The 27,628-nt window shown below is 39.9% G+C and overlaps 1 protein-coding gene and 1 long non-coding RNA gene across 6 annotated transcripts in view; one reads left to right on the forward strand and one right to left on the reverse strand.

Annotated features, from left to right (window-relative positions):
- The first annotated feature begins 1,016 nt into the window (after positions 1 to 1,016).
- On the forward strand, positions 1,017 to 26,837 carry LOC126990090 (uncharacterized). The gene is made up of 5 exons (XR_007744002.1): positions 1,017 to 1,082; positions 4,604 to 4,720; positions 14,928 to 14,999; positions 22,434 to 22,502; positions 25,595 to 26,837. It is a non-coding gene; the product is annotated as an uncharacterized LOC126990090 (long non-coding RNA).
- LOC126990088 (uncharacterized) overlaps positions 25,492 to 27,628 on the reverse strand; it is a 39,242-nt gene continuing 37,105 nt past the window's right edge. For all 5 annotated transcript variants that reach the window (XR_007744000.1, XR_007744001.1, XM_050848645.1 and 2 more), the window contains one exon: positions 25,492 to 25,644. Coding sequence is in view for 3 of the 5 variants with exons in the window: in XM_050848645.1 (XP_050704602.1) it covers positions 25,541 to 25,644 (104 nt within the window). In the remaining 2 variants the exon portion in view is untranslated. The remainder of the gene's footprint in view (positions 25,645 to 27,628) is intronic.

Genomic DNA, 27,628 nt, shown 5'->3' on the forward strand with positions numbered 1-27,628 from the left:
CCGTATCCGAGATCGCCACGCTCTCAAATTTCAAATGTCGCTATTGAATATAACAAGCTTTCAGCCATAAACTCAGCATAATCATCATTTATTATATATGAAAACATGCAGAATTAAATGGTGCACATAAAGAAACTCACGGCCAGGCCAAAACAACACCTCGCACCGTATCCGAGATCGCAGCGTGTGCCAAATTTCAAATGTAAGCTATTGAATATAACAAGCTTTCAGCCATAAACTCAACATAATCATCATGTATTATATGAAAACATGCAGAATTACATGGTGCACATAAAAAGTATAAATTAATTGATAATTTTGAGATGTAAGCATAAATATAGAGATAAAATAACTCGTATATTGGCTAAAGCAAGCCAGTATCGTGTCCTGGGATATGGTAGGGCACACAAGGACACAGTATACTCGTGTTGAAGGGTTAAACCCATTACTACGTGTCCTTCCAGTTCTCTTACCAACAAAACCCTATGAATATCCCCTTATTACAGGCCCTTCCTTCCCTCTAAGTGTGAAATATGAGAAAAAATAATCACTCCCACAATGATATATATATATATATATATATATATATATATATATATATATATATATATATATATATATATATATATATATATATATATATATATATATATATACACTCTTTTGTCATCACATTGTGCAGCATATATTTTGTGTGTGTGTGTGTGTGTGAGAGAGAGAGAGAGAGAGAGAGAGAGAGAGAGAGAGAGAGAGAGAGAGAGAGTTATGCTTTCACAGTTATTGAGAAAACTTCTAAAGCTGAGAAAGTAAAGAGATTATTTTTAAGATGAAAGAAAAAAGTGAGCAAGTATGGCACCAGAATTAAAGCTCTCTCTCTCTCTCTCTCTCTCTCTCTCTCTCTCTCTCTCTCTCTCTCTCCCAATATATATCTATATATTTTTTTACATTGAAAATATTTTATTATCTCAAAAAATCACAATTATTTTAAAGCTGACTTATTTCCTTACCCTGTTTACAGAGGAAGAAGAGGAGGAAGAAGAGAAGATGAAGAGGAAGAAGAGGAGGAGGAGGATAAGGACTTGGTGAGTGTTCAAATCAATTCTCTTTCCATTGCAAACTTCTTCCTTCCTTCCTTCCTTCCTTCCCTCTTGGCTCTTAGACCACTGAATAAAGAAAGGAGAGACAGAAGAGATGGTTAGATTATGATAATGCATTGCAACACCCAAACTCACATGTAATATTTAAGTCTTTCGTTGAGGTTTGGGGCATTTCCAGGGTAGTTTTATGAGGCTGGTGGTGGTGTGACCCTTCCTCTGTGCTATGAAGCTAAAAACACACATTTGACATGTTTTTGTAGGAGTTTAGGGCATTTCAGGGTAGTTTTATGAGGCTGGTGGTGGTGTGACCCTTCCTCTGTGCTATGAAGCTAAAAACACACATTTGACATGTTTTTTGTAGGAGTTTAGGGCATTTCAGGGGTAGTTTTATGAGGCTGGTGGTGGTGTGACCTTCCTCTGTGCTATGAAGCTAAAAACACATTTGACATTAGAGGTAGCAGGACGCCTATCAGGTCAGGGCAGAACAAACACATGTTATCTAATAGGAGTGGCCATACAGGACGCGGGGAGCCGGGAAGCGTGGTGGGTACCCCCTACCGGCGTCCTGTTTGGGCCCGCCGATTTGATAACGTGGTTGTTGTTTCCTCTGACCCTCTACTGGCAATTTACAATAAATCTTTAACCGCTAAGTTTGACTTTAGGGCGAGTTTAACTTTATTCTTCATCTTATCCCTCATAAGTTGATCTTAGCTGACGAGATATTTTAGGCGGGCCCAAACCCGTCTTAAGGAGCCTAAGTCGAACTTCAGTCGCCAAGATGGCCGAACGTCAACAAGCCCGTCAGCGCCTAGAGAAGACTTTTCAAGAGCGAAGAGACGTTCTGAATACTTTGAGTGACGCAGAACTATTGAAACGCTACAGACTGGACCGTGCAGGAGTACTGTTCGTAACGGATTTGGTGAGAGGGGCCCTGCAAAGCCCTACTTCAAGGAGTTTTGCATTGACACCCGAAATGAAAGTAATTATTACACTGCGTTACTTAGCAACGGGGAAAATGCAGATGTGTAACAGTGATGATCTTGGTCCATCACAGTCGTCAGTAAGCAAAGCGATCACCGATACCCTCAAGGCACTTACACAGCCAGCCATACTTGTCCAATTCATTCGATTTCCTCGCACCGTCCCTGAAATCCGAGAGAAACAACAAGAATTTGTGCAAGTTGCAAACTTCCCTGGCATTGTTGGTGTAATAGATTGCACGCATGTCAGGAAATATGAAGCAGACTATGTCAACAGGAAGAATTTCCATAGCATAAACACACAATTAGTGTTTGATGCCAAATATAATATTCTTAATGTTGTAGCTAATTGGCCTGGGTCCACTCATGATGCTCGTATTTGGCGTGAGGGTGGCCTCAAACGCATGTTTGAGGATCATCATACCACCGGATTCATGTCATCTATTAGGGACAGTGGCTACCCTTGCAGACGGTATCTGTTGACTCCCTTCCCTTTACTATGTGTAGAGTGTGGCAGTCTCCAATTCACTCCCCTTTTCCTCTTGGGAGAAGTGAAAGCGGCAATATTTTCCATGATTACCTCGTCAGAGGGTGGGTGATGCAAGAATGAGGAAGACGAACAGGAACGCGTGTCCGTGTTTACATTCAAGAGAAAAAAAAAAGAATATCACCTTGCGCGGATGATAAACGTAACCTTTATTTTATAAATACTACCTTATTATGCCCATATTTCTGAAGTATATCATCATATAACATTGATAAAGTAGTATTACTACATATTCAATCACTGAAGTGTCGCAATTCTGCAATTTAAAAAATACATCTTTTGCCAGGACAAATTTTCAAACTGGATCAGCTGCTGAGTGAAGTTGAACTTATTTTTTCATTTAAGCTCAGCTATAAGTTAAACTTGAGATTCAGTGGAACTTTTAAGTTAAAGATTAAGATTAATTGTATTTTTGGGCCCTGGAACTAGCAGGGAGGTTTTAGCACCTGCGGCTAGTTACGCTTGTCCTCCATGCAAGTATTTAGCACCCAAAGGGTTAATTTACAGTCCTTGATAGAGAGACTATAGAATATCTTATCCAGTGCTGTCTTTCCCAATACAAGACTTTGACAGTGGACACATATTTGCAGGGGGGCTTTGTGGTGCAGTGGTTAGCACACTCGGGTCACAACCGAGAGAGCCCGGGTTCGATTCCCAGGCGGAGTGGAAAAATTTGGGCGGCTTTTCCGATACCCTACATAGCCCCTGTCCACCCAGCAGTGTACCAGGTATTAATCAGGGGTTGTGTCCCGTCTCCTGGGGTCTGTTCCCTTCTATAATTCCTTCCCCCTCCTGTCTCTCTCCGGCATATGACCACAGATGTTGTGCTGCCCACAAAACCAAACTTTCCAAACTTAATAATTTGTGGGTTGTGTCATAACCTTGAAATAGTCATAGGTGGAGGGCATCATAGCTGAGGATCCCCTGTACAGTGCCTTGAATATGTAGCTTTCTGGATAATAGCAAAATTTGTCACTAAAGAAATAATCGCCTAAGCAGGGTTGGCAATGATTAAATCAAATTGATTTAATCAGATGATTAAATCTTTGATTTCTTTACTTAAAAATCATGATTGTTATTACCAAACAAAATCATGATTTTTTTATTTCATTTTTTTAGTAAAAGTATTCCATGAGTTAAATGGTGTGCTCCAAAGATGGTAAAGGAAAACAACGTATTCATTTGCAATGATTCATTTATTCTCTTCAAGGTATATACCACAAAACAACAAGAAGAATCCTACATTATTATAAATTTATAAGTAGGCTTTGACAATTGATATGAATTAATCCTTGAACTCACTATTTAAAGTTTTGAACTCTCGATATAAAGTTATTGTACTTGCTAAAGTCCTGCTCTTGCCTTTCCTCCAACACTGAGGGAATTTTAAAAAGATAGGTTAGTAAGCTTTGGTCTGCCAGCTGATCAGCTGCAGGAAAACCCTTTTTCAGGTTAACCCTTTGAATCTCACTTTGTATGTCTCTGGTAAAGCAAAGAAAGCAACAGGACTTAACAAGCATACACGTAGATGCCACTGAGCTGGTAATCTCACAAAAGCAAACTGCCGAGGCACTGACTGTGACTGACCAACTGGTGGAAAATACATGTACTGAGTTTAGTGAGTTCTCTTGTGCTAATGTTGCCAACTGTTTCAGATATCAATATTCAACAGAAAGGACATATTTTATGAAATTAATGGAATATTGAGTTCCATATAGTTTTTTGGGTGGCTTCGTGGTGCAGTGGTTGGCACTGCCTCAAAGTATAGGCCTGGCTGTATGTATAGAGTTATGAGGGGGGAGAGAGAGAGAGAGAGAGGGAGGGTAGAGGAAGAAAAGTATGTAAAAATACAAATATGAGAGAGAATCAATTAATTATTTTATATTATACAGCCCTTGATAGAGAGAGAGATTTTATAATATATTATCCCATGCCGTCTTTCCCGGTACAAGACTTTGAGAGTGGACACATATTTGCAGGTTGGTGTAGCAGTGCTGGGAGGTGCCATAACACAGGGCACTCCTCACCTCAACAACAGTCTCTTCACCGACAAGTAATTCTTCACCAACAAGCTTTTCAGCAGCTTGGAGAAATAGGTAAGCTTTCTCTACTCACTTCCTGCCCTGCCTTCATTACCCCATAGAAGCCCCCAAAGGGTGAACCCGTTATATTGAGCTGTAAAATGTTCAGCTCACTTAGTAACCAGTGTGTTGTAAAATGTTCAGTACATCCCCTTGCTTAGAGGAAAGGCCTTTAACCCAGTGGTTGTAGCAGTGGGGATCATGTTTCTTAATGGTCCCCAAGCGAGAAAAATGAGAAAAATCACCCTCACACAAACCATTTCATAATACATATCAAAGCATTTGTGATCAGTTTACACATCATCTATTTTGGGGGTTTAAATCATGGCACAAATTTGGCCAGTTGCTGCTTCACGGTAAAGCCACAAATTTGGCCCGTTGCTGCTTCACGGTAAAGCCACAAATTTGGCCTGTCGCTGCTACACGGTAAAGCCACAAATTTGGCCTGTTGCTGCTACACGGTAAAGCCACAAATTTGTCCCGTTGCTACACGGTAAAGCCACAAATTTGGCCTGTCGCTGCTACACGGTAAAGCCACAAATTTGTCCCATTTGCTACACGGTAAAGCCAAATTTGTCCCATTGTTGCTACGGTAAAGCCACAAATTTGGCCCGTTGCTACGGTAAAGCCACAATTTGGCCCTGTTGCTACACAGTAAAGCCACAAATTTGGCCTGTTGCTACACGGTAAAGCCACAAATTTGTCCCATTGCTGCTACACGGTAAAGCCACAAATTTGTTCCATTGCTGCTACACGGTAAAGCCACAAATTTGGCCCGTCTCTCTGCTACCGGGTAAGAAACATGATCCCCGTAGGGTTAAGCATAGGTGCATGATATATGTTTCCCAAAGTGCTTACTACACACTGGATACATATTATGCATGCAAGATTGGTTTTTTTATAATATAGTTAGATTAATTTGATTTATTTATTCAGCCCTTGACAGAGAGGAAAGTAATATTTCTTATTGTACAAGGGACTTACCACAGACATGTCGCCAACCTGATTTTGTATAAGTTTAAACCCAGGAATAAGTCACCTCAATCCTGGCATCAAAGTTCCTTAAGCCCTAACTCACTCACCGGTGCTAATGCAGGAGTCAAGTCATCATTATACAGTAAATATTGGTGTGAAAAGACTCCTGATATTGGCCGCATCATGTGTGAAATACATATTAAAGGAAGCCTAGCCAGCAGGGAGGGAGGAGGGCTCACTACATGGTTTGGTCTCAAAAGCTAACAGGCTATATTTTCACCTGCAAGGGTAGATATATATTTTCTACTTACTTTTGCCTTATTTTACAGCCTTTGACAGAGAGAAAAGTAACACACACAAACTGATCACAAATGCTTTGATATATAATATGAAATGGTTTGTGTGAGGGTGATTTTCTCATTTTTCTTGCTTGGGAGGGACCATTAAGAATCATGATCCCTACCACCACAGGGTTAAGTTACAGTTTTCTAAAGAAAGAATTGATACATTACATATGTAAGTAACTGACACAACAAAAACACTCACCACCATCACTTAGTTGATGCTTAATGGACAGCGATATTAGGTAGGGTTAGATACACGGGAGCAAAGGTTCAGAGGAGCTGCCTCGTGCAGACTCCTATGTTCTTATGTCACTGGACGAGGTGGAAGGATGGTTGGGTGCCATAGTAGGGGTCAAAATGCAGTGTGTGTATTCCAGAGAAACGTTCCACTCACAGTGCTGGCTAGCTTCAGACTGAGGAGAAAGACAGCGTCTCCGCCATAGCAGGGCACGATAACAGAAAACCTTATTCCGATAACCGATAACTGATAATGAAAACCTTAACAACACCCTGCCGTATCCGAGATCGCCACGCTAAATTTCAAATGTCGCTATTGAATATAACAAGCTTTCAGCCATAAACTCAACATAATCATCATTTTATATATGAAAACATGCAGAATTAAATGGTACACATAAAGAAACTAACTACGGCCAGGCCAAAACAACACCCCGCACTGTATCCGAGATCGCCACGCGCGCTAAATTTCAAATGTCGCTATTGAATATGACAAGCTTTCAGCCATAAACTCAACATAATCATCATGTATTATATATGAAAACATGCAGAATTAAATGGTGCACATAAAGAAACTCACTACGGCCGGGCCAAAACAACACCTCGCACCGTATCCGAGATCGCCGCGTGTGCCAAATTTCAAATGTCGCTATTGAATATAACAAGCTTTCAGCCATAAACTCAACATAATCATCATGTATTATGTAGGAAACATGCAGAATTACATGGTGCACATAAAGAAATTCACTACGGCCGGGCCAAAACAGTGCCCTGCTGTGTCCGAGATTGCCCGCCGCCAAATTTCAAATGTCGCTATTGAATATAACAAGCTTTCAGCCATAAACTCAGCATAATCATCATTTTTATATATGAAAACATGCAGAATTAAATGGTGCACATAAAGAAACTCACTACGGCCAGGCCAAAACAACACCTCGCACCGTATCCGAGATCGCCGCGTGTGCCAAATTTCAAATGTCGCTATTGAATATAACAAGGTTTCAGCCATAAACTCAACATAATCATCATGTATTATATATGAAAACATGCAGAATTACATGGTGCACATAAAGAAACTCACTACGGCCGGGCCAAAACAGCGCCCTCTGCTGTGTCCGAGATCGCCGCTGCTAAATTTCAAATGTCGCTATTGAATATAACAAGCTTTCAGCCATAAACTCAACATAATCATCATGTATTATATATGAAAACATGCAGAATTAAATGGTGCACATAAAGAAACTCACTACGGCCGGGCCAAAACAGCGCCTGCGCCGTATCCGATATCGCCTCGCGATCCAAATTTCAAATGTTGCTATTGAATATAACAAGCTTTCAGCCATAAACTCAGCATAATCATCATGTATTATATATGAAAACATGCAGAATTAAATGGTACACATAAAGAAACTCACTGCGGCCGGGCCAAAACAACACCTCGCACCGTATCCGAGATCGCCATTCGCTAAATTTCAAATGTCGCTATTGAATATAACAAGGTTTCAGCCATAAACTCAACATAATCATCATGTATTATATATGAAAACATGCAGAATTACATGGTGCACATAAAGAAATTCACTACGGCCGGGCCAAAACAGTGCCCTGCGCCGTATCCGAGATCGCCACGCCGCCAAATTTCAAATGTCGCTATTGAATATAACAAGCTTTCAGCCATAAACTCAGCATAATCATCATTTTATATATGAAAACATGCAGAATTAAATGGTGCACATAAAGAAACTCACTACGGCCAGGCCAAAATAACACCTCGCACCGTATCCGAGATCGCGGCGTGCCAAATTTCAAATGTCGCTATCGAATATAACAAGCTTTCAGCCATAAACTCAACATAATCATCATGTATTATATATGAAAACATGCAGAATTACATGGTGCACATAAAGAAACTCACTACGGCCGGGCCAAAACAGCGCCTCTGCTGTGTCCGAGATCGCCAGCGCTTAAATTTCAAATGTCGCTATTGAATATAACAAGCTTTCAGCCATAAACTCAACATAATCATCATGTATTATATATGAAAACATGCAGAATTAAATGGTGCACATAAAGAAACTCACTACGGCCGGGCCAAAACAGCGCCCTCTGCTGTGTCCGAGATCGCCATGGCTCTAAATTTCAAATGTCGCTATTGAATATAACAAGCTTTCAGCCATAAACTCAACATAATCATCATGTATTATATGAAAACATGCAGAATTAAATGGTACACATAAAGAAACTCACTACGGCCGGGCCAAAACAGCGCCCTGCGCCGTATCCGAGATCGCCCAGCCAAATTTCAAATGTTGCTATTGAATATAACAAGCTTTCAGCCATAAACTCAGCATAATCATCATGTATTATATATGAAAACATGCAGAATTAAATGGTACACATAAAGAAACTCACTACGGCCGGGCCAAAACAACACCCCGCACCGTATCCGAGATCGCCCTTCGCTAAATTTCAAATGTCGCTATTGAATATAACAAGGTTTCAGCCATAAACTCAACATAATCATCATGTATTATATATGAAAACATGCAGAATTACATGGTGCACAAAGAAATTCACTACGGCCGGGCCAAAACAGTGCCCTGCGCCGTATCCGAGATCGCCACGCCGCCAAATTTCAAATGTCGCTATTGAATATAACAAGCTTTCAGCCATAAACTCAGCATAATCATCATTTTTATATATGAAAACATGCAGAATTAAATGGTGCACATAAAGAAACTCACTACGGCCAGGCCAAAAGAACACCTCGCACCGTATCCGAGATCGCCCGTGTGCCAAATTTCAAATGTCGCTATTGAATATAACAAGCTTTCAGCCATAAACTCAACATAATCATCATGTATTATATATGAAAACATGCAGAATTACATGGTGCACATAAAGAAACTCACTACGGCCGGGCCAAAACAGCGCCCTCTGCTGTGTCCGAGATCGCCAGCTTAAATTTCAAATGTCGCTATTGAATATAACAAGCTTTCAGCCATAAACTCAACATAATCATCATGTATTATATATGAAAACATGCAGAATTAAATGGTGCACATAAAGAAACTCACTACGGCCGGGCCAAAACAGCGCCCTCTGCTGTGTCCGAGATCGCCGCGCGCGCCAAATTTCAAATGTTGCTATTGAATATAACAAGCTTTCAGCCATAAACTCAGCATAATCATCATGTATTATATATGAAAACATGCAGAATTAAATGGTACACATAAAGAAACTCACTGCGGCCGGGCGAAAACAACGCCACGCACCGTATCCGAGATCGCCATTCGCTAAATTTCAAATGTCGCTATTGAATATAACAAGGTTTCAGCCATAAACTCAACATAATCATCATGTATTATATATGAAAACATGCAGAATTACATGGTGCACATAAAGTAATTCACTACGGCCGGGCCAAAACAGTGCCCTGCGCCGTATCCGAGATCACCACCCGCGCCACCTTTCAAATGACGCTATTGAATATAACAAGCTTTCAGCCATAAACTCAGAATAAGTAGCATTTATATATAGGAAAACAAGCAGAATAACATGGTGCACATAAAGAAACTCAATACGTCCAGGCACAAACACAACATCGCACCGTATCCGAGATCGCGCGTGTGCCAAATTTCAAATGTCGCTATTGAATATAACAAGGTTTCAGCCATAAACTCAACATAATCATCATGTATTATATATGAAAACATGCAGAATTACATGGTGCACATAAAGAAACTCACTACGGCCGGGCCAAAACAGCGCCCTCTGCTGTGTCCGAGATCGCCGAGAGGGCTAAATTTCAAATGTCGCTATTGAATATAACAAGCTTTCAGCCATAAACTCAACATAATCATCATGTATTATATATGAAAACATGCAGAATTAAATGGTGCACATAAAGAAACTCACTACGGCCGGGCCAAAACAGCGCCCTGCGCCGTATCCGAGATCGCCACGCACGCCAAATTTCAAATGTTGCTATTGAATATAACAAGCTTTCAGCCATAAACTCAGCATAATCATCATGTATTATATATGAAAACATGCAGAATTAAATGGTACACATAAAGAAACTCACTACGGCCGGGCCAAAACAACACCCCGCACGTATCCGAGATCGCCATTCGCTAAATTTCAAATGTCGCTATTGAATATAACAAGGTTTCAGCCATAAACTCAACATAATCATCATGTATTATATATGAAAACATGCAGAATTACATGGTGCACATAAAGAAATTCACTACGGCCGGGCCAAAACAGTGCCCTGCGCCGTATCCGAGATCGCCACGCTCGCGAAATTTCAAATGTCGCTATTGAATATAACAAGCTTTCAGCCATAAACTCAGCATAATCATCATTTTTATATGAAAACATGCAGAATTAAATGGTGCACATAAAGAAACTCACTACGGCCAGGCCAAAACAACACCTCGCACCGTATCCGAGATCGCCGCGTGTGCCAAATTTCAAATGTCGCTATCGAATATAACAAGCTTTCAGCCATAAACTCAACATAATCATCATGTATTATATATGAAAACATGCAGAATTACATGGTGCACATAAAGAAACTCACTACGGCCGGGCCAAAACAGCGCCCTCTGCTGTGTCCGAGATCGCCATGTATAAATTTCAAATGTCGCTATTGAATATAACAAGCTTTCAGCCATAAACTCAGCATAATCATCATTTTTATATATGAAAACATGCAGAATTAAATGGTGCACATAAAGAAACTCACTACGGCCAGGCCAAAACAACACCTCGCACCGTATCCGAGATCGCCGTGTGCCAAATTTCAAATGTCGCTATCGAATATAACAAGCTTTCAGCCATAAACTCAACATAATCATCATGTATTATATATGAAAACATGCAGAATTACATGGTGCACATAAAGAAACTCACTACGGCCGGGCCAAAACAGCGCCCTCTGCTGTGTCCGAGATCGCCAGCAGCTAAATTTCAAATGTCGCTATTGAATATAACAAGCTTTCAGCCATAAACTCAACATAATCATCATGTATTATATATGAAAACATGCAGAATTAAATCGTGCACATAAAGAAACTCACTACGGCCGGGCCAAAACAGCGCCCTCTGCTGTGTCCGAGATCGCCGCGCGCTCTAAATTTCAAATGTCGCTATTGAATATAACAAGCTTTCAGCCATAAACTCAACATAATCATCATGTATTATATATGAAAACATGCAGAATTAAATGGTACACATAAAGAAACTCACTACGGCCGGGCCAAAACAGCGCCCTCGGCAGTCTCCGAGATCGCCACGCGCGTCAAATTTCAAATGTTGCTATTGAATATAACAAGCTTTCAGCCATAAACTCAGCATAATCATCATGTATTATATATGAAAACATGCAGAATTAAATGGTACACATAAAGAAACTCACTACGGCCGGGCCAAAACAACAACACCCACCGTATCCGAGATCGCCATTCGCGCTAAATTTCAAATGTCGCTATTGAATATAACAAGGTTTCAGCCATAAACTCAACATAATCATCATGTATTATATATGAAAACATGCAGAATTAAATGGTGCACAAAGAAATTCACTACGGCCGGGCCAAAACAGTGCCCTCGCCGTATCCGAGATCGCCACGCAAGCAAATTTCAAATGGCGCTATTGAATATAACAAGCTTTCAGCCATAAACTCAGCATAATCATCATTTTATATATGAAAACATGCAGAATTAAATGGTGCACATAAAGAAACTCACTACGGCCAGGCCAAAGAACACCTCGCACCGTATCTGAGATCGCGTGTGCCAAATTTCAAATGTCGCTATTGAATATAACAAGCTTTCAGCCATAAACTCAACATAATCATCATGTATTATATATGAAAACATGCAGAATTACATGGTGCACATAAAGAAACTCACTAGGGCTGTGCCAAAACAGCGCCCTCTGCTGTGTCCGAGATTGCCAGCATAAATTTCAAATGTCGCTATTGAATATAACAAGCTTTCAGCCATAAACTCAACATAATCATCATGTAAGTCTAGGTGAGTAGGGTAGTAGTAGCCTAGTATAGTAAAATCACTGAGAGCTGATGCCTACATATATATATATATATATATATATATATATATATATATATATTTATATATCTAGTGTGTATTGGGTATATCACACACACACACACACACACACACACACGTCAATATGGTCACTGGGCACAGCATGGTGAGCTCTCTTCCTCTCCTTGCCAGCCTCACTGGTTATTTGTTTTCCTGAGACAGATTTATTTACGATAATGACCATTTTTTAGTAAGTATTAAACTGTTTGCATGGAGAAAATAAGGAGAAAGAAAAGGTGTGAAATATGCACTTTAAATTTGGTATTGGCCAGCAGCCTCATCAGTGGCTGTCAGCCAGTGAGGAACAGGGAAAACTGACACGCTCTCCCTGTGGAAGGTGCTTCTCCTCAGCCAATCCATTTTAGTAGTACTGGGAATGAGGAGGTGCAACAGAGGTGAGCGGGGGAGGACAGGTCGACTAGTGTTCAGTAAAATTGTAAGATACGAATACCCTACGACGTGACGTGTTATATTAAGTGTTAGCAGTACTACATTGTAATTGCAGGAAGGTGGGTGGTGAGTTATGTGCATAGCTGGGCGTTATCGCGATACTTTATCGCTGATAACAAAATCGGGTTGTCGGCCATCCGCTGCTTATTTAAATATATATCGGTATCTTCGTTATTTTTGTAACCAAACTAGTGATAATCGCTACTTTTTTTCCGCCTCAGAAAAAAAAACACGTTGTCTCCTCCCTACTCGCATGCGTGGCCCGGGTGCCCGGTATTTTATGAAAAAACTTGGGGGTATGAATTATCTTTGGCGAAGAGATTTCGTACTTAGATCATCAACATTAAAATACTAGGTTGTTTTTTTATGTTAGACTCAAAAATGAATACATCAAAGAGAAAAATCATTTAGCTTTGCCCCAAAATGATTATTCACTACCTCAAATTTGATATTCCATATTCGTTTGTGAGCATGCCATGGTATTGAAGGCACCCGGTGTTGTGTTATTTGGTGTCCCATCGTCAAAAGCTGGCGCTTGTGTTAACAAACACTGGTCTCTCGTGAACTGCGCATGTTCAGACCAGTAAGCATAGACCTGTACAGTATCACAAAGCTTTTTAACACATTAAGACCAGTTGCTGGAAGGCTGAATCAGACATACAGTACAACCATCCTCGCTGTTTCTAGAACGACACTCTGTACATGTAAATACAACTCGTACAGAGTGTCGATCTAGAAACATCGGGGATGGTGGTACTGTATGTCTGATTCAGCCTTCCAGCAACTCTAAATTACGGTTAAAAAGCTTTGTGAGACTGTTCAGGTCTACGCTTGCTGGTCTGAGCATGTGCAGTTCACGAGAGACCACTGTTTGTCGGTGGGGACGCCAAATAACACAACACCGGTTCAGGCGTTTCTAGTATTACCGTCCATATGTACGTGTCAACGTGTGGTTTTCAGATTTTGTAAGTTTTTAAAAATACAGATAATGAAAATATGAATTCATCTATGTTTTTTATTTGAAATATCAATATAGTATCGTTTTCGCCTATCGGACTTATCGCTAGCTAGTATCGGAATTGTGGATTAATATCGGGTATCGGTTATCGCCTATATTTGTGTTTCCAGTTAACGAATATCGGTTATCACCGATAAGGTTTTCCATTATCAGTTATCGGGAATAAGGTTTTCTGTTATCGTGCCCTGCTATGGTTATGCGAGCCAGGGTGGGCACCTGCTGGAGGCTAGGTGGGCGCGGGGTGGATAGGTTTAGTAGGGTTGAGTAAACGTGAGAATTACAATAACATTAATCCTCATGATTCCCTGGTAGCACGTATATAATTTGTTTAATATTGTTAGGTAGTATTAATGGTTTATATGGATCATGTGTCCCTCGTTCAGTGAAAATAGTAGTAGTTGCTAATAGGCACACCTAACACAACCAAAATATGGGCTACACACTTGGCGCAGGGACTGTTTTGGGGTGTCATTGAAGGTAACGGGCTCAAGAGTGGCCTGTCCAGATATTTTGTTTTTTATTTATTGATGATCCACGAGACATCCTAGAGTTAAATCAAAGTATGTGGTTATCTTTGTATTCATTCCTACACACTCTGGTAATATCTCTGTGGGGTCTGATTCACTTATTAGAGTGAAATTCTATTGTGAAAAACAGCCACAAATTCGTGTCACTGGTGAAAATGAAACTGATAATTTAAATTTTGCCACCATGAAATATATACAAATAGATAAATATGAGTGACTTCACCTGCTTTGCACAGTAAAAATATGCTATTTCAGGCATCTGACACCCTCAAAAAGGCGTGCGCACTCCTCTGGCCTAGGAGCTTCAGCCTGGACATTGTGGTTAGGTCATTACATACTCAAATCAGGACTAGGTTTTGGGAGACAGGTCAGGTCATTTTGTAGACTTGTGATACTGGGCTAGACTGCACTGGGTACACCACACGCTGGAGTTGCACCCAATTTATAATGATATAATTTTGGAGCAGTGAGTGATGGGCTTTTTTTTTACTGTAAAAATAAAAAGTATGTTGATGTTTACACAGTTAATTGACACCAAACTTGATTTGCAGACACCACCAAACGAAGAAGAGGAGGAGGAGGAGGAGGAAGAAGAAGACGAGGAACACAGGAGGAGCCCATTGGTGAGTGTTAATTTGTTTTTTTCTAAAATGGTTAACGAGCAATCAAGGAATTTTTATAATAAGGAGGGAAAGTGTGATGTTTTTTTGTAGTTTTGATAAGTTGTTGAGGGGGAGAAGGCCCCCATTAGATAGCTTACACTATAGCTGGTCTGTTTCGTTAGGGGGGTCCATGGGCGCAAAGGGGGGATTATATACATCCATTTAGACTTTGTGGATCATTTTTAGTGGAGGTAATTATTCTCTCTCTCTCTCTCTCTCTCTCTCTCTCTCTCTCTCTCTCTCTCTCTCTCTCTCTCTCCATTATCTATCTTGGTCGCTTCCATTAAAATCTTTCTTATATTTTCTCCCTCCCAGCAACAGCTTTCTCCCTCTCTGTTCCGTCCTTCTTGGCTCGGGGGCTCTTAAACAAGGCGTCACAGTGCAGGGAGGCGTTAACATGAGCCCAATCAGAGTGGGATGGACGCAGGAGAGGTTTGAATTTAATCTGGGTTTTGATGACACAATATTAACTATATCCTGGGATTGGTATTATAAGACACTTTTGCTTCTCATGTCAACTATGTTCTGTATTTCTGAAGGTCAAAGAGGGGGCAATCGGGTTCTAATGAGTGTTTCTTTAGGTTCAGGGTACAGAGGAAGGGTCAAACTACCACCTGGTCATAAAACTATACTCCTGGAAATGTCAAAGACTCCTAGGAAAGCCTTGCCAAATATGTGTTCCTTCATGTTCAGGGTACAGAGCAAGGGTCAAACTACCACCTGGTCATAAAACTATACTCCTGGAAATGTCAAAGACTCCTAGGAAAGCCTTCCCAAATATGTGTTTCTTCATGTTCATGGTACAGAGGAAGGGTCAACCTACCACCTGGTCATAAAACTATACTCCTGGAAATGTCAAAGACTCCTAGGAAAGCCTTGCCAAATATGTGTTTCTTTAGGTTCATGGTACAGAGCAAGGGTCAAACTACCACCTGGTCATAAAACTATACTCCTGGAAATGTCAAAGACTCCTAGGAAAGTCTTGCCAAATATGTGTTTCTTTAGGTTCAGGGTACAGAGCAAGGGTCAAACTACCACCTGGTCATAAAACTATACTCCTGGAAATGTCAAAGACTCCTAGGAAAGCCTTGCCAAATATGTGTTTCTTCATGTTCAGGGTACAGAGGAAGGGTTTTAACAGTTTTAACTACCTCTGAACAATGCTGACCGGGCTTTAAATCGCTTGATATAGTGATTCCAAGATCCTTTTCTTTACTTACTGCAGAAAGTTGTTGGCCATTCATTACGTACCGAACGCGATTGTTATATTTTCCGATGTGCAACACTTTACATTTCTCAACGTTAAATTTCATTTGCCATTGATTGGCCCAACCTGCAAGTCGATCTATATCTGATTGTAAAGCTTCTTCGTCGAGTATCGCAGTTACTTTACTAGCAATTTTTGTGTCATCAGCAAATTTTGATACTTTGCAAGTGAGCCCATCATCGATATCATTAACATAAATTAAGAAGAGCATGGGGCCAAGCACTGATCCTTGAGGTACGCCGCTTTTGACATCGAGCCAGTTAGATGTAACACCGTTTAGAACTACTCTCTGTTTCCGCTCAGAGAGCCAGTCCATAAGCCAATTGTGAATGTTACCGAGATACCGTGCGCCAGTAGTTTGCTGAGCAATCGTTGGTGGGGAACCTTATCAAATGCCTTTTGAAAATCCAGATATATGATATCTACTGATCTGCTTTCATCGAACACCTCAAAATATAGTGAAAAAATCAAGTAAGTTAGTCAAACACGAAGGTTTACTACTGATGCCATGTTGCTTATTATTTTCTTCGAAGAATTTCACCATATTGTCGCGAATGATAGTCTCCATTAACTTACAAACAATAGATGTCAGGCTAATTGGTCGATAGTTTCCTGGATGAGACTTGTCCCCCTTTTTGAAAATTGGTGTGACATTTGCAAGTTTCCAATCCGACGGAACTTTTCCAGCTGTTAAAGATTTATTGAATATGATGGAGCGCGGTTTACAAATTTGATGTTTGATCTCTTTTAAGACCCTAGGGGTAATTTTGTCCTGACCAGGAGCTTTGCTTACTTTAATCTTTTCAATTGTGCATAAAATGTCACTTTCTACGATGAGCACGCCACTTAACATCTTTTCGGTCCTTCTAACCTCCGGCGGTTGAGGTGAGGGTTGAACTTCCACCAGGGTCATTAAACTACCCCTAGGAATGAAAGCCTTGTCAAATGTGTGATTCTCTTCATGGTACAGAGGGAGGGTTTAACCACCACCAGGGACATTAACCTACCTCTAGGAATGAAAGCCTTGTCCAATGTGTGTTTCTCTTCATGGTACAGAGGGAGGCCTAAAACTTTTACAAAAGCCATATCAAATCTGTGTGTTTAGGTTCATGGGTTCCAGGGTCACAAAACTACCCTGGAAATGTCAAAGACTCCACTGAAAGCCTTGTCAAGTGTGTGTGCGTGTGTGGCAATGTTTAATGATATGAACCTGCCCCTTCCCCATACCCCAGATGAAGCAGGCAGTCTCCGAGGGGTGTTCCCGGTGCCTTGCGTTTGGTGATGAATTAATATTCCAAGGGCACTGTAGTCTAGGAAGTCCTGTTGAGTCACTCTATTCCCTGGGAAACTAATTACCACAGGAGATTTTGTGGCCTCCTTGTAGTCAGTGGGCGTAAAGACAACTCCCTCGTTCATTGTTTTCCCCTCTGTGTGGCCAAAGGTACAGTCTTAGGCCATGTAGCATTAAGCCCTGGAAAAGAATGATGTGCTCCCTGACGCAGCTTTCCTTAGGGCTCAGGATCTTGACAGCAGGGCCGTGGCACCCTCAGAGGTTAACTGGCATGGTGGCGGCACGTGCCATCTTGGTAATGGCACAGATAATTCTCCTCTGTACCACGAGAGAGCAAGATGGATGCTGGAATACAATAGCAGATTATAACACCAAATAGAATATGTCGCAGGTAGAGTTACATAGCAAATTATAATACCAGGTAGAGTTAGATAGCAGATGAAGAAGATATGACCTAAATTTTAGTGTACAAGTCTACTTTTTGAGCCTGAAAAAATCCCTCCATAACTATGGGTCCACTTCTATGGCTAGGATAAAATGTCAGCCTCAACCACAAGTATTTCCAGCTAAAACTTGTGTGCGCTGAACTTACTTGACCTATTAAAGCACAGATTAATATATACGAATAATAATAACTGATAAAATGAATACTAATAAAAGTTCCGTCGAGTCCTACGAGTGTGTCTTACTATGCTATATGGCATGAAGCGGCAGTATCAGGGCACTATGGTATGGAGCTGTTACCACTAATGTCTTAGCCTGGGTATTCTGAATCCTGGGAAGCTGGTTCTGACTGCAGATTTTGTGACCTCCATCAGGCATATAGGTGACTCCCTCATTAGTTATTGTATGCTGCACTTGTATGACCCTGGTGGTAGAGAGACACCCTCCTTCTGTACCATAAACCTAAGAAACACACATTTGACGAGGCTTTCATGAAGGTTTGCAGCATTTCCAGAGGTAGTTTGATGACCCTGCTGGTAGTGTGACCCTGCTTCTGTACCATGAACCAAAAAACACACTTTTGAGAAGACTTTTGTGGTAGTTCTCACCATTTTCAGGGGTAGTTTGATGACCCTGCTGGTAGTGTGACCCTGCTTCTGTACCATGAACCAAAAAACACACTTTTGAGAAGACTTTTGTGGTAGTTCTCACCATTTTCAGGGGTAGTTTGATGACCCTGCTGGTAGTGTGACCCTGCTTCTGTACCATGAACCTAAAAAACACACTTTTGAGAAGACTTTTGTGGGAGTTCTCACCATTTCCAGGGGTAGTTTGATGACCCTGCTGGTAGTGTGACCCTGCTTCTGTACCATGAACCAAAAAACACACTTTTGAGACGACTTTTGTGGGCGTTCTCACCATTTCCAGGGGTAGTTTTATGACACTGGTGGTAGAGAGACCCTTGTTCTGTACCATGAACCTGAGAAACACTCATTTGAGAAGACTTTTGTTGGAGTTCTCGGTATTTCCAGGGGTAGTTTGATGACACCAGTGGTAGTTTTATTGATGTAGTGGTCAGTTCTGGTCCCTGTACAGGTTCTGCAATAAAAGTCCTGTGCCTTATTCCTTCAGAGCCATTGGTAGTGTCACCTTGAGAGGTTTAACCCGGTGGTAACAGCTGGGATCATGTTTCTTAATGGTCCCTCCAAGCGAGAAAAATGAGAAAAAATCACCCCTCACACAAACCATTTCATAATATATATCAAAGCATTTGTGATCAGATTATGTATCATCTGTTTTGGGGGGTTTAAATCATGGCACAAATTTGGCCCGTCGCTGCTACACGGTAAAGCCACAAATTTGGCCCGTCGCTGCTACACAATAAGCCACAAATTTGGCCCGTCACTGCTACACAATAAGCCACAAATTTGGCCCGTCGCTGCTACACGGTAAAGCCACAAATTTGGCCCGTCACTGCTACACAATAAGCCACAAATTTGGCCCGTCACTGCTACACAATAAGCCACAAATTTGGCCCGTCGCTGCTACACGATAAGCAGTGGTTAGCACACTCGGCTCACAACCGAGAGAGCCCGGGTTCGATTCCCTGGGTGGAGTGGAAAAAATTAGGCGGCTTTTCTGATACCCTACGCCCCTGTCCCCTGCCCACTAAACAAAACTTTCCAAACTACGTGTTAGCCCTGTGTACCCAAGCTCAGTGAAGGAGAGAGGTGCCAGTGACTCAGGATCACAAGTGCACTGATGAGCCTTGACAAGATAATGCATTGCTCATATGCTGTGAATACATTGTTGACGTAAGCGTACTATACTAATTGATAATTCTTGAGCGTAAGGGTGCTTGTTCGTATGCAAGATGTCATTCTGGTGCTAACTAACTCAGCTCAGTCACTGACATTTGGTCCTCAATGCATTACAGAGATTATTGACAATTGTTATGAGACTGTGGTGTGGATGCAATTATTTTGTCAGCCATTCCACTCAGGACATTGATCGCTATTCTGAGACGCTTCCAACTAAATGCCAAAAAAGAGGAAAATGTGTTCTCAGGAGTTTTTAGAGTTATGGGTACAGAAGCCTTGTCAGACTCCCACCAGGGTCAAAACACTAGCCGTGGAAAGGCCCACAACTCCTACCAAAGCCATGTTAAGTGTGTGTGTGTGTGTGTGTGCTTGGGTGCAGAAACCCTTGATAACATGTAGGGATGTATCGGTATGGGTGGTATCGGCACATTTTAAGAGAACTAATGTACTACTTTCTTTTTTCTTCCCTTCTATGGGGAACCAAGGAGTAGTGTTTTTTTTTATTAACATTTGATATTGCCTTTTAGCTGCTGGAATTATTGTATAAAAAAATTAATGCACAAGTATAGGTCAAATATTGGGGTATCGGTATCGGTAAAAATTTTGGTATTGGTACATCCTTAATAACATGGACCATTCTCAGGCAGTTTAAATGCTGGGGCTGACCTCATCCTTATTTAATTGAGTCAATGATAACTCTAGGTGGTGGTATAGAACCATAATTACCGGTAAAAGTATACAGAATTATAATATCTGCCAAAATTAATACGTAAAGCACATACTGCACCATAGCTATACGATATATGAGGATGATAGGTATCTATTTAATAATGAGTCTATGCACCCCTGCTGTGATTACACTGTTAAAAATCTGCTGCAAGGCTTTGAGGCCTGTCACTAGTGGAGCCTGTGACCACATGTTGTCTGCAGACCCATTCATACGTTAGAGATGGACACACTAATCGGCTGTGCTATTTGACGATGACTGAGGCCTTCACCGTCAAGGATAATGATGACTTTGTGCCGGTCTTGTGGGGTCTGCATTGCCACCAACTTGGGCATGTCTTTGGCCAGTATAGTAAGACAGTTTTGCTTCTTACATCAGCTATTTCTAAGGGCTAAAGAGGGGATCAGTTGGGTTGCAATGAGTGTTTTGTGGGTTCATGCAACTGAAGAAGGGTTAGGCCAGCACCAGGGTTATAAAACTACCCCTGGAAATGCCCACAACTCCTTGGAAAGCCCTGCCAGATGTGTGTTTCTCCCACTCCACTTCCCTTCCCTTCCCATCCCTTTCCTTCCCTTCCCATCCCATCCCATCCCTTCCTCTCCCATCCCATCCTTTCCCATCCCATCCCTTCCCATCCCTTCCCTTCCAATCCTATCCCTTCCCTCTCAGGGAATTTTGATGTAAATCCAAACACTCGTACAACTTGTATAATGTAACCCTCGTAAGAAGATGGCTCCACTATAAACACTTGCCTGCGCCATGATGGGCTGGGGCCGAATACCATCCAGGCCCCTCAAGCAAGCCTACCGGCGCAATAGGAGGAGATGTAAAAAAAACAAAAAAAGCAGAGGTATCACTGTGCCGTCAATTATCCCGAGTTAAAAATTCCTTGTTCTGCCGCATACAACTGTTTCCTTAATATACAGCATGTTAGTTTTCTTGGGGGGGGGGGGGGGGGGCTTAGGGCCGCTTTCACAGTCGTTTTGTTTGTTTTGATCGCTACCAATGATCGCCGCTGTAGAATTTCCACTTAAAACTGTCCGATGGGGTGGTGGGGTTAGCCTAGCCTTGCCACACACTCTCAACCCCTCTCGCTTCCTCTGCAGCCGCCACCACCCCATAGGCCAGTTTCACGTGGAAAACTATAGCATCGATCGGCGCCATTGGTAACGATCAAAACAAAGCTTCCCTAAGTGCCGTAAGTCTATCATAAGCAGTCTGAATTTAATCTAATTCACCTTAAAGTAACCTTACTCTGTCTTGAATGACCCTAAACTAATGTAATTCACTCATATTACCTAAAACTACAGTTGAATTACCCTAAACTTGCCTTAAAATGATCCCCTTAACGTAATTCACTCCGAGGTAACCTGAATCTGACCTATCCTGACCTTACCTTAATATCCTAACCTTACCTTAACTTATCCTGACCTTACCCTTAAGTGAGGGTTTCAGGACGGTACAGAATTCTGCTAATATTTTCTGCACCTGTACATGTATGTTCATAACCCCAGCATAATTTTTCATTAACACTATTTTATTATTATTATTATTATTATTATTATTATTACTATTATTATTATTATTATTATTATTATGCACTATATTCAAAGGTTAGGTTATATATTATGCATTCAAAGATTGTTTTACTAAAGTTATGATTAAATTTTTTTATTATTGTAGGGCTATTGTATGTGTGAATTGTTTGGATTCTCTCTCTCTCTCTCTCTCTCTCTCTCTCTCTCTCTCTCTCTCTCTCTCTTTCTATAATTTTAGCCTGAAAAGAATTTATAATGACCTCAAAAAATGAATTATCAACTGTTTACTTATCCTTACTTATCTTTAGAGACTAGAAGAAGAAGAAGAGGAAGAAGAGGAAGAGGAAGAGGAAGACTGACAGACAGACATTCCATTGGTGAGTGTTAAATAATTTTCCTTCCTTTCTTCCTTCCTTCCTGGCTCTTGGATAGGTTAGGTTAAAGGGGCCGATTATTAAACATTTCAACGCCCAAACTCACTTCTGTAAGGCTTTCATAGTAGGGCTTTTTGGGCATGTCCTGGGGTAGTTTTATGACCCTTGAGGTAGTGTGACCCTTCCCCTGCACCATGAACCTAAAGAAACACATTTGACGAGGCTTTGGGAGGAGTTTTTGGCATTCCCACGGATAGTTCTGGCACGTGAGGAAGGGCGTCAGATGGTACATGGCGGACACGTTCTTTTCCTGCACAGAAGGGCGCGCACACACACACACACACACACACAGAAAAAGGGCTTCAAAGTACGGCCTTTCTTTCCGTACTTTCTTGCGCAAAAAATACATGAGAGGTCGTTAAAAATAACAAAGTTATAGTGTGACAAGCTTTCGTAGGAGTTGTGAGCATTTCCAGGGGTAGTTTGATGACCCTGGTGGTAATTTTAACTTTCTCTTTACCATGAATCTTAAAAAAAGACACGTGAGAACTTGATTGATCTTATTGACCTTTGGAAGAGGCTGACGTTAGGGGCGGAAGGGTCTGCCTCATAGATCTCAGGAAGGAAAGTTTGGGACGTACCTTGAATCAGCTCCATGGCTGGGGTTCCTTCCTCCTTCTCTTCCTCAAATTCCAGACTTTCCTCTCATATCTTAATTTTTCCTCCTCTGTGATGTGTGTTTTTCTCTCTCTCTCTCTCTCTCATTTCTAATCCTTCCTTCTGTATTTACTTCTCTTTTATTTATAATTATCCTCATCGTCTCCTCTGTTTTACTTACCTTAATCTCTCTCCTCCTCCTCTTCACTTCCCTCCTCTACGTATAGGTGTTGTTAGTACCTCAGTGTCTTTCTTAATAATTATTTCGTCTATATATCATTCCCTGTTATTTCCGTCATTCCTCAATAAATCATCTCTCTCTCTCTCTCTCTCTCTCTCCCACCCCCCCACCTGTGAATTCATCAGACTTGTCGTAAATTCTGGTTTACTTTTCATAAGATTAATAAAAATAATTCATGACTTTCCCCTTTATAATAGTGCCCCCCAGCCTCTATACATGGCTCCACATTCTACTTTCCAGTTGCTTTTTCTCAACCTCCTTGTATCCGCATCTTCCTATATTTCTCCATTCTCCTGCTATTCCAGTTCTTGTACTTACTTTTGTCATTGGTTTTTTTGCTGGGGTTTCGTTCCTCTCGTCAAGGGTCCGTACGTTACCTGAGGTGTTGGCTGGCCTGTGGTGACTGCCTCTTCGTCCTTCTTCCTCCCTTATACCTCCATCTCTGGACCTTTCTCTCCCTTCGTATATTTATTATTCTCATTTTATCTCCCTTCCATTGTGTATTTTCCTCCTCCCCACTTTCTCTCTCTACACATAATCAGTCCGTTCCTAGTCAGTGCGTAATGTTTTATATACGAGGCGTCCTGCCGAGAGGGTTTAAGTGACCTGCTCTTCAGTAAATTATGGGTTCAGTTTCCCTCCCAGAACACATTGCAAGACTCCCGACCCTTGTTTATAACATATACAAGATCCCACGTGCCCATCTCGGCTGGACGCTGGGCAGTTTTTGTAATGTTGGCTTCGGCTTCTCAGATTTTGATGCATTTTGTTAGATTTCTCCATCGTTTCTATACGTATAGGTGTTGTTAGTACCTCAGTGTCTTTCTTAATGATTATTTCATATATATATCATTCCATGTTATTTCCGTCATTCCATTCCTCCTCAGCGCGTAATATACGAGCCAAGATCGGGTTTAAGTGACCTGTTCTCGAGTATATTAGGGTTCGATTCCTTCCCCCAGAACACTTATAAGACTGCCGACCCCTTGCTTTTACCATATACAAGGTCTCTTATGCCTATCTTAGCTGGACGTCTTGTAGTTTATGTAAAATTTGCTTCGGCTGTCACAGGCATATTTATTGCCAACTTATTGCATAGTATTGCAATATATATATATATATATATATATATATATATATATATATATATATATATATATATATATATATTTAGGCATATTTTATTGCTATGATATACTTATATATATATATATATATATATATATATATATATATATATATATATATATATATATATATATATATATATATATATATATATATTTATTGCATATATACTTATTGCATGATATACTTATTGCATGATATATATATATATATATATATATATATATATATATATATATATCTATATATATATATATATATATATAGATATATATATATATATATATATATATATATTTAGGGCATATTTATTGCCAACTTATTGCATGATATACTTATTGCATAGTATTGCAATATATATATATATATATATATATATATATATATATATATATATATATATATATATATATATATATATATATATATATATATATATATATATATATATATATTTAGGGCATATTTATTGCTAACTTATTGAATGATATACTTATTGCATAGTATTAATATATATATATATATATATATATATATATATATATATATATATATATATATATATATATATATATATATATATATATATATATATATATATATATATGCAAAAGTCAGCCATATAATTTTTCTAAAATAAATACAAAATTATTTTTTGTCAATTATTTATTAAATAAATAGAGCAATATATATATATATATATATATATATATATATATCTATATATATATATATATATATATATATATATATATATATATATATATATTTAGGCATATTTATTGCTAACTTATTGCATGATATACTTATTGCATAGTATTTTATAATATATATATATATATATATATATATATATATATATATATATATATATATATATATATATATATATATATATATATATATATATATATATATATATATGCAAAAAGTCAGCCATATAATTTTTCTAAAATAAATACAAAATTATTTTTTTGTCAATTATTTATTAAATAAATAGAGCACATTTCCTTCACTAAGAGGCTGATTCTGCAGGAACTTGACATCTTGGTGTTCTTTCTTGTTCCAGAGTGTGCGGCGTCCAGCAGGCAGGCAGACCGAGACGCCAGCCATTCAATTCTGCCGAGGGAAGGAAGTCGTGTTAGTCAACTCTGATGACTTGTACTTTTCTCTGCAAGGGACTGTTCTGTAAGCCAGTCACAGAAGATGTGAACTGTATCTGTACTATGAAGTCTTGTAAATAAAGTTAAGGCCCCAAACCCATTTAGCTAATATCCCCGGACACTTTTTTAGGTATAATTAGGTACATTTTTCAGGCTACTTTTCAAGATGTTTTTGAGCTGTAAGCTGATATATCTAGTTGCTTTGATCTTTTTTAAAAGCTAATTCTATATATATTAAAGGGAGGAACTAATTTTCATACAGAAAAAAAACATAATATAAAAAGAATTATATATGAATTGGAAACAAGATATAAGAGAAGACAACGAAGGGAACTAACAAGAGGAGAGATTGTATACATAAAGAGCTCAAAAGTCATTGAAAAAGCAATGGAAATTAAGAGACAATAAGAACATATGAAATAAAAGACGTGGAAACAAGAAGAAAATAAGACAGACATGAGATTATTACTATGACATAAATACCTTAGACAAAGAGAAAGCAGATAACATATCACAGACTAAAATATTTGAGGCGTACGGCAGAGAAGTGAGGTGACATTAGGAATGGCGACCCTTGTGTAAATTGTACGAAGGGTCTTTTTCCCCTTGCAATTAGTATCATAACATAGCAATTTAACTCTAATTTGCACTGGGAAAGACAGACTCTACCCCTCCAAGGATGAACGAGGGACGAATCAAAATGGAAGCTCAACTTTTATGGGGCAGACGGAGGGTCACTTTCCCTTGTAACGTACATCATGACGAGCAATATGGCAATAATTATGTTCTAGTTAGCAAGGGGGGAAAGGAAGAACAAGATATAGTTACTTGCAAGGGAAAATAAACCTTGCATAGGATGAGCGGAGGGCTGGAAGTCTCGTAATCTGTTCTCAGTGTGTTACCGTACTCTAATATACGTAACAATAGGTCACCGTGCCTTAGGATTTCTCTGCCGTAAGCCTCGTTAAGAGATGAGGAGGAAGGGAAATAAGCAAATAATGGAACTCTATATATACGATACAGTGAAAAGGATTTACCAAGAAGGATGTACGTATGAGAGGAGGAGGAGGAGGAGGCGGAGAAGAGAGAGATTAAGGTAAGTAAAGGGAAGTAAAACAGATGATGAGGTAATATATATAAATAAAACTAAATAAAGAAGGAATGATTAGAACTGAGAGAAAGAAAGGTACATCACAGAGGAGGAAAGTCTGGAATTTGAGGAAGGAATGCCAGCCGTGGAGCCTACTGTCGTCAAGGAGCTGATTCAAGGTACGTCTCAAACTTTCCTTCCTAAGATCTATGAAGCAGACCCTTCCGCCCCTCATGTCAGCTACTTGCAAAGGTCAATAAGGAGATCAATCAAGTTCTCACGAGTCTTGTTTTAAGATTCATGGTAAGGAGAAAGTTAAAACTACCACCTGGGTCATCAAACTGCCCCTGGAAATTCTCACAACTCCTACAAAAGCCTGTCAAATGTGTGCGCTTGGAACGATATTTTTTAAGAATGTGACTGTCAGATGCCAAAAAGGAGATCAATCGGGTTCTAATTGAGTAGTTTTGAAGGTTCATGGTACATAGGAAGGGTTAATCTATCACCAGGGTCATAAAACTACCCCTGGAAATGCCCAAAACTCCTACGGAAGCCTTAAATACAAGTCTCTCGGGATGGCTCTTTCAAGAATGTGAGCCTCGGACATTTCCGCTCCTCACATCAGCTACTTCCAAAGGCCGTAAAGGAGATGAATTGGGTTCTTTTGACTTGTTTTATAGGTTCATGGTAAAGAGGAAAGGTCTTGCTACAACCAGGGTCATAAAACTACCCCTGGAAATGCCCGCAACTCCTAAGAAAGCCCTGTCAGTTTACCACACTCGGGGGACGAAATGTTTAAGAATACAACACTAATATATCTAATACAATGTTTGAATGAGTGTTTTTTAGG

The sequence above is a fragment of the Eriocheir sinensis genome, unplaced genomic scaffold (assembly GCF_024679095.1).
Source record: "Eriocheir sinensis breed Jianghai 21 unplaced genomic scaffold, ASM2467909v1 Scaffold1445, whole genome shotgun sequence".
Taxonomy (NCBI): domain Eukaryota; kingdom Metazoa; phylum Arthropoda; class Malacostraca; order Decapoda; family Varunidae; genus Eriocheir; species Eriocheir sinensis.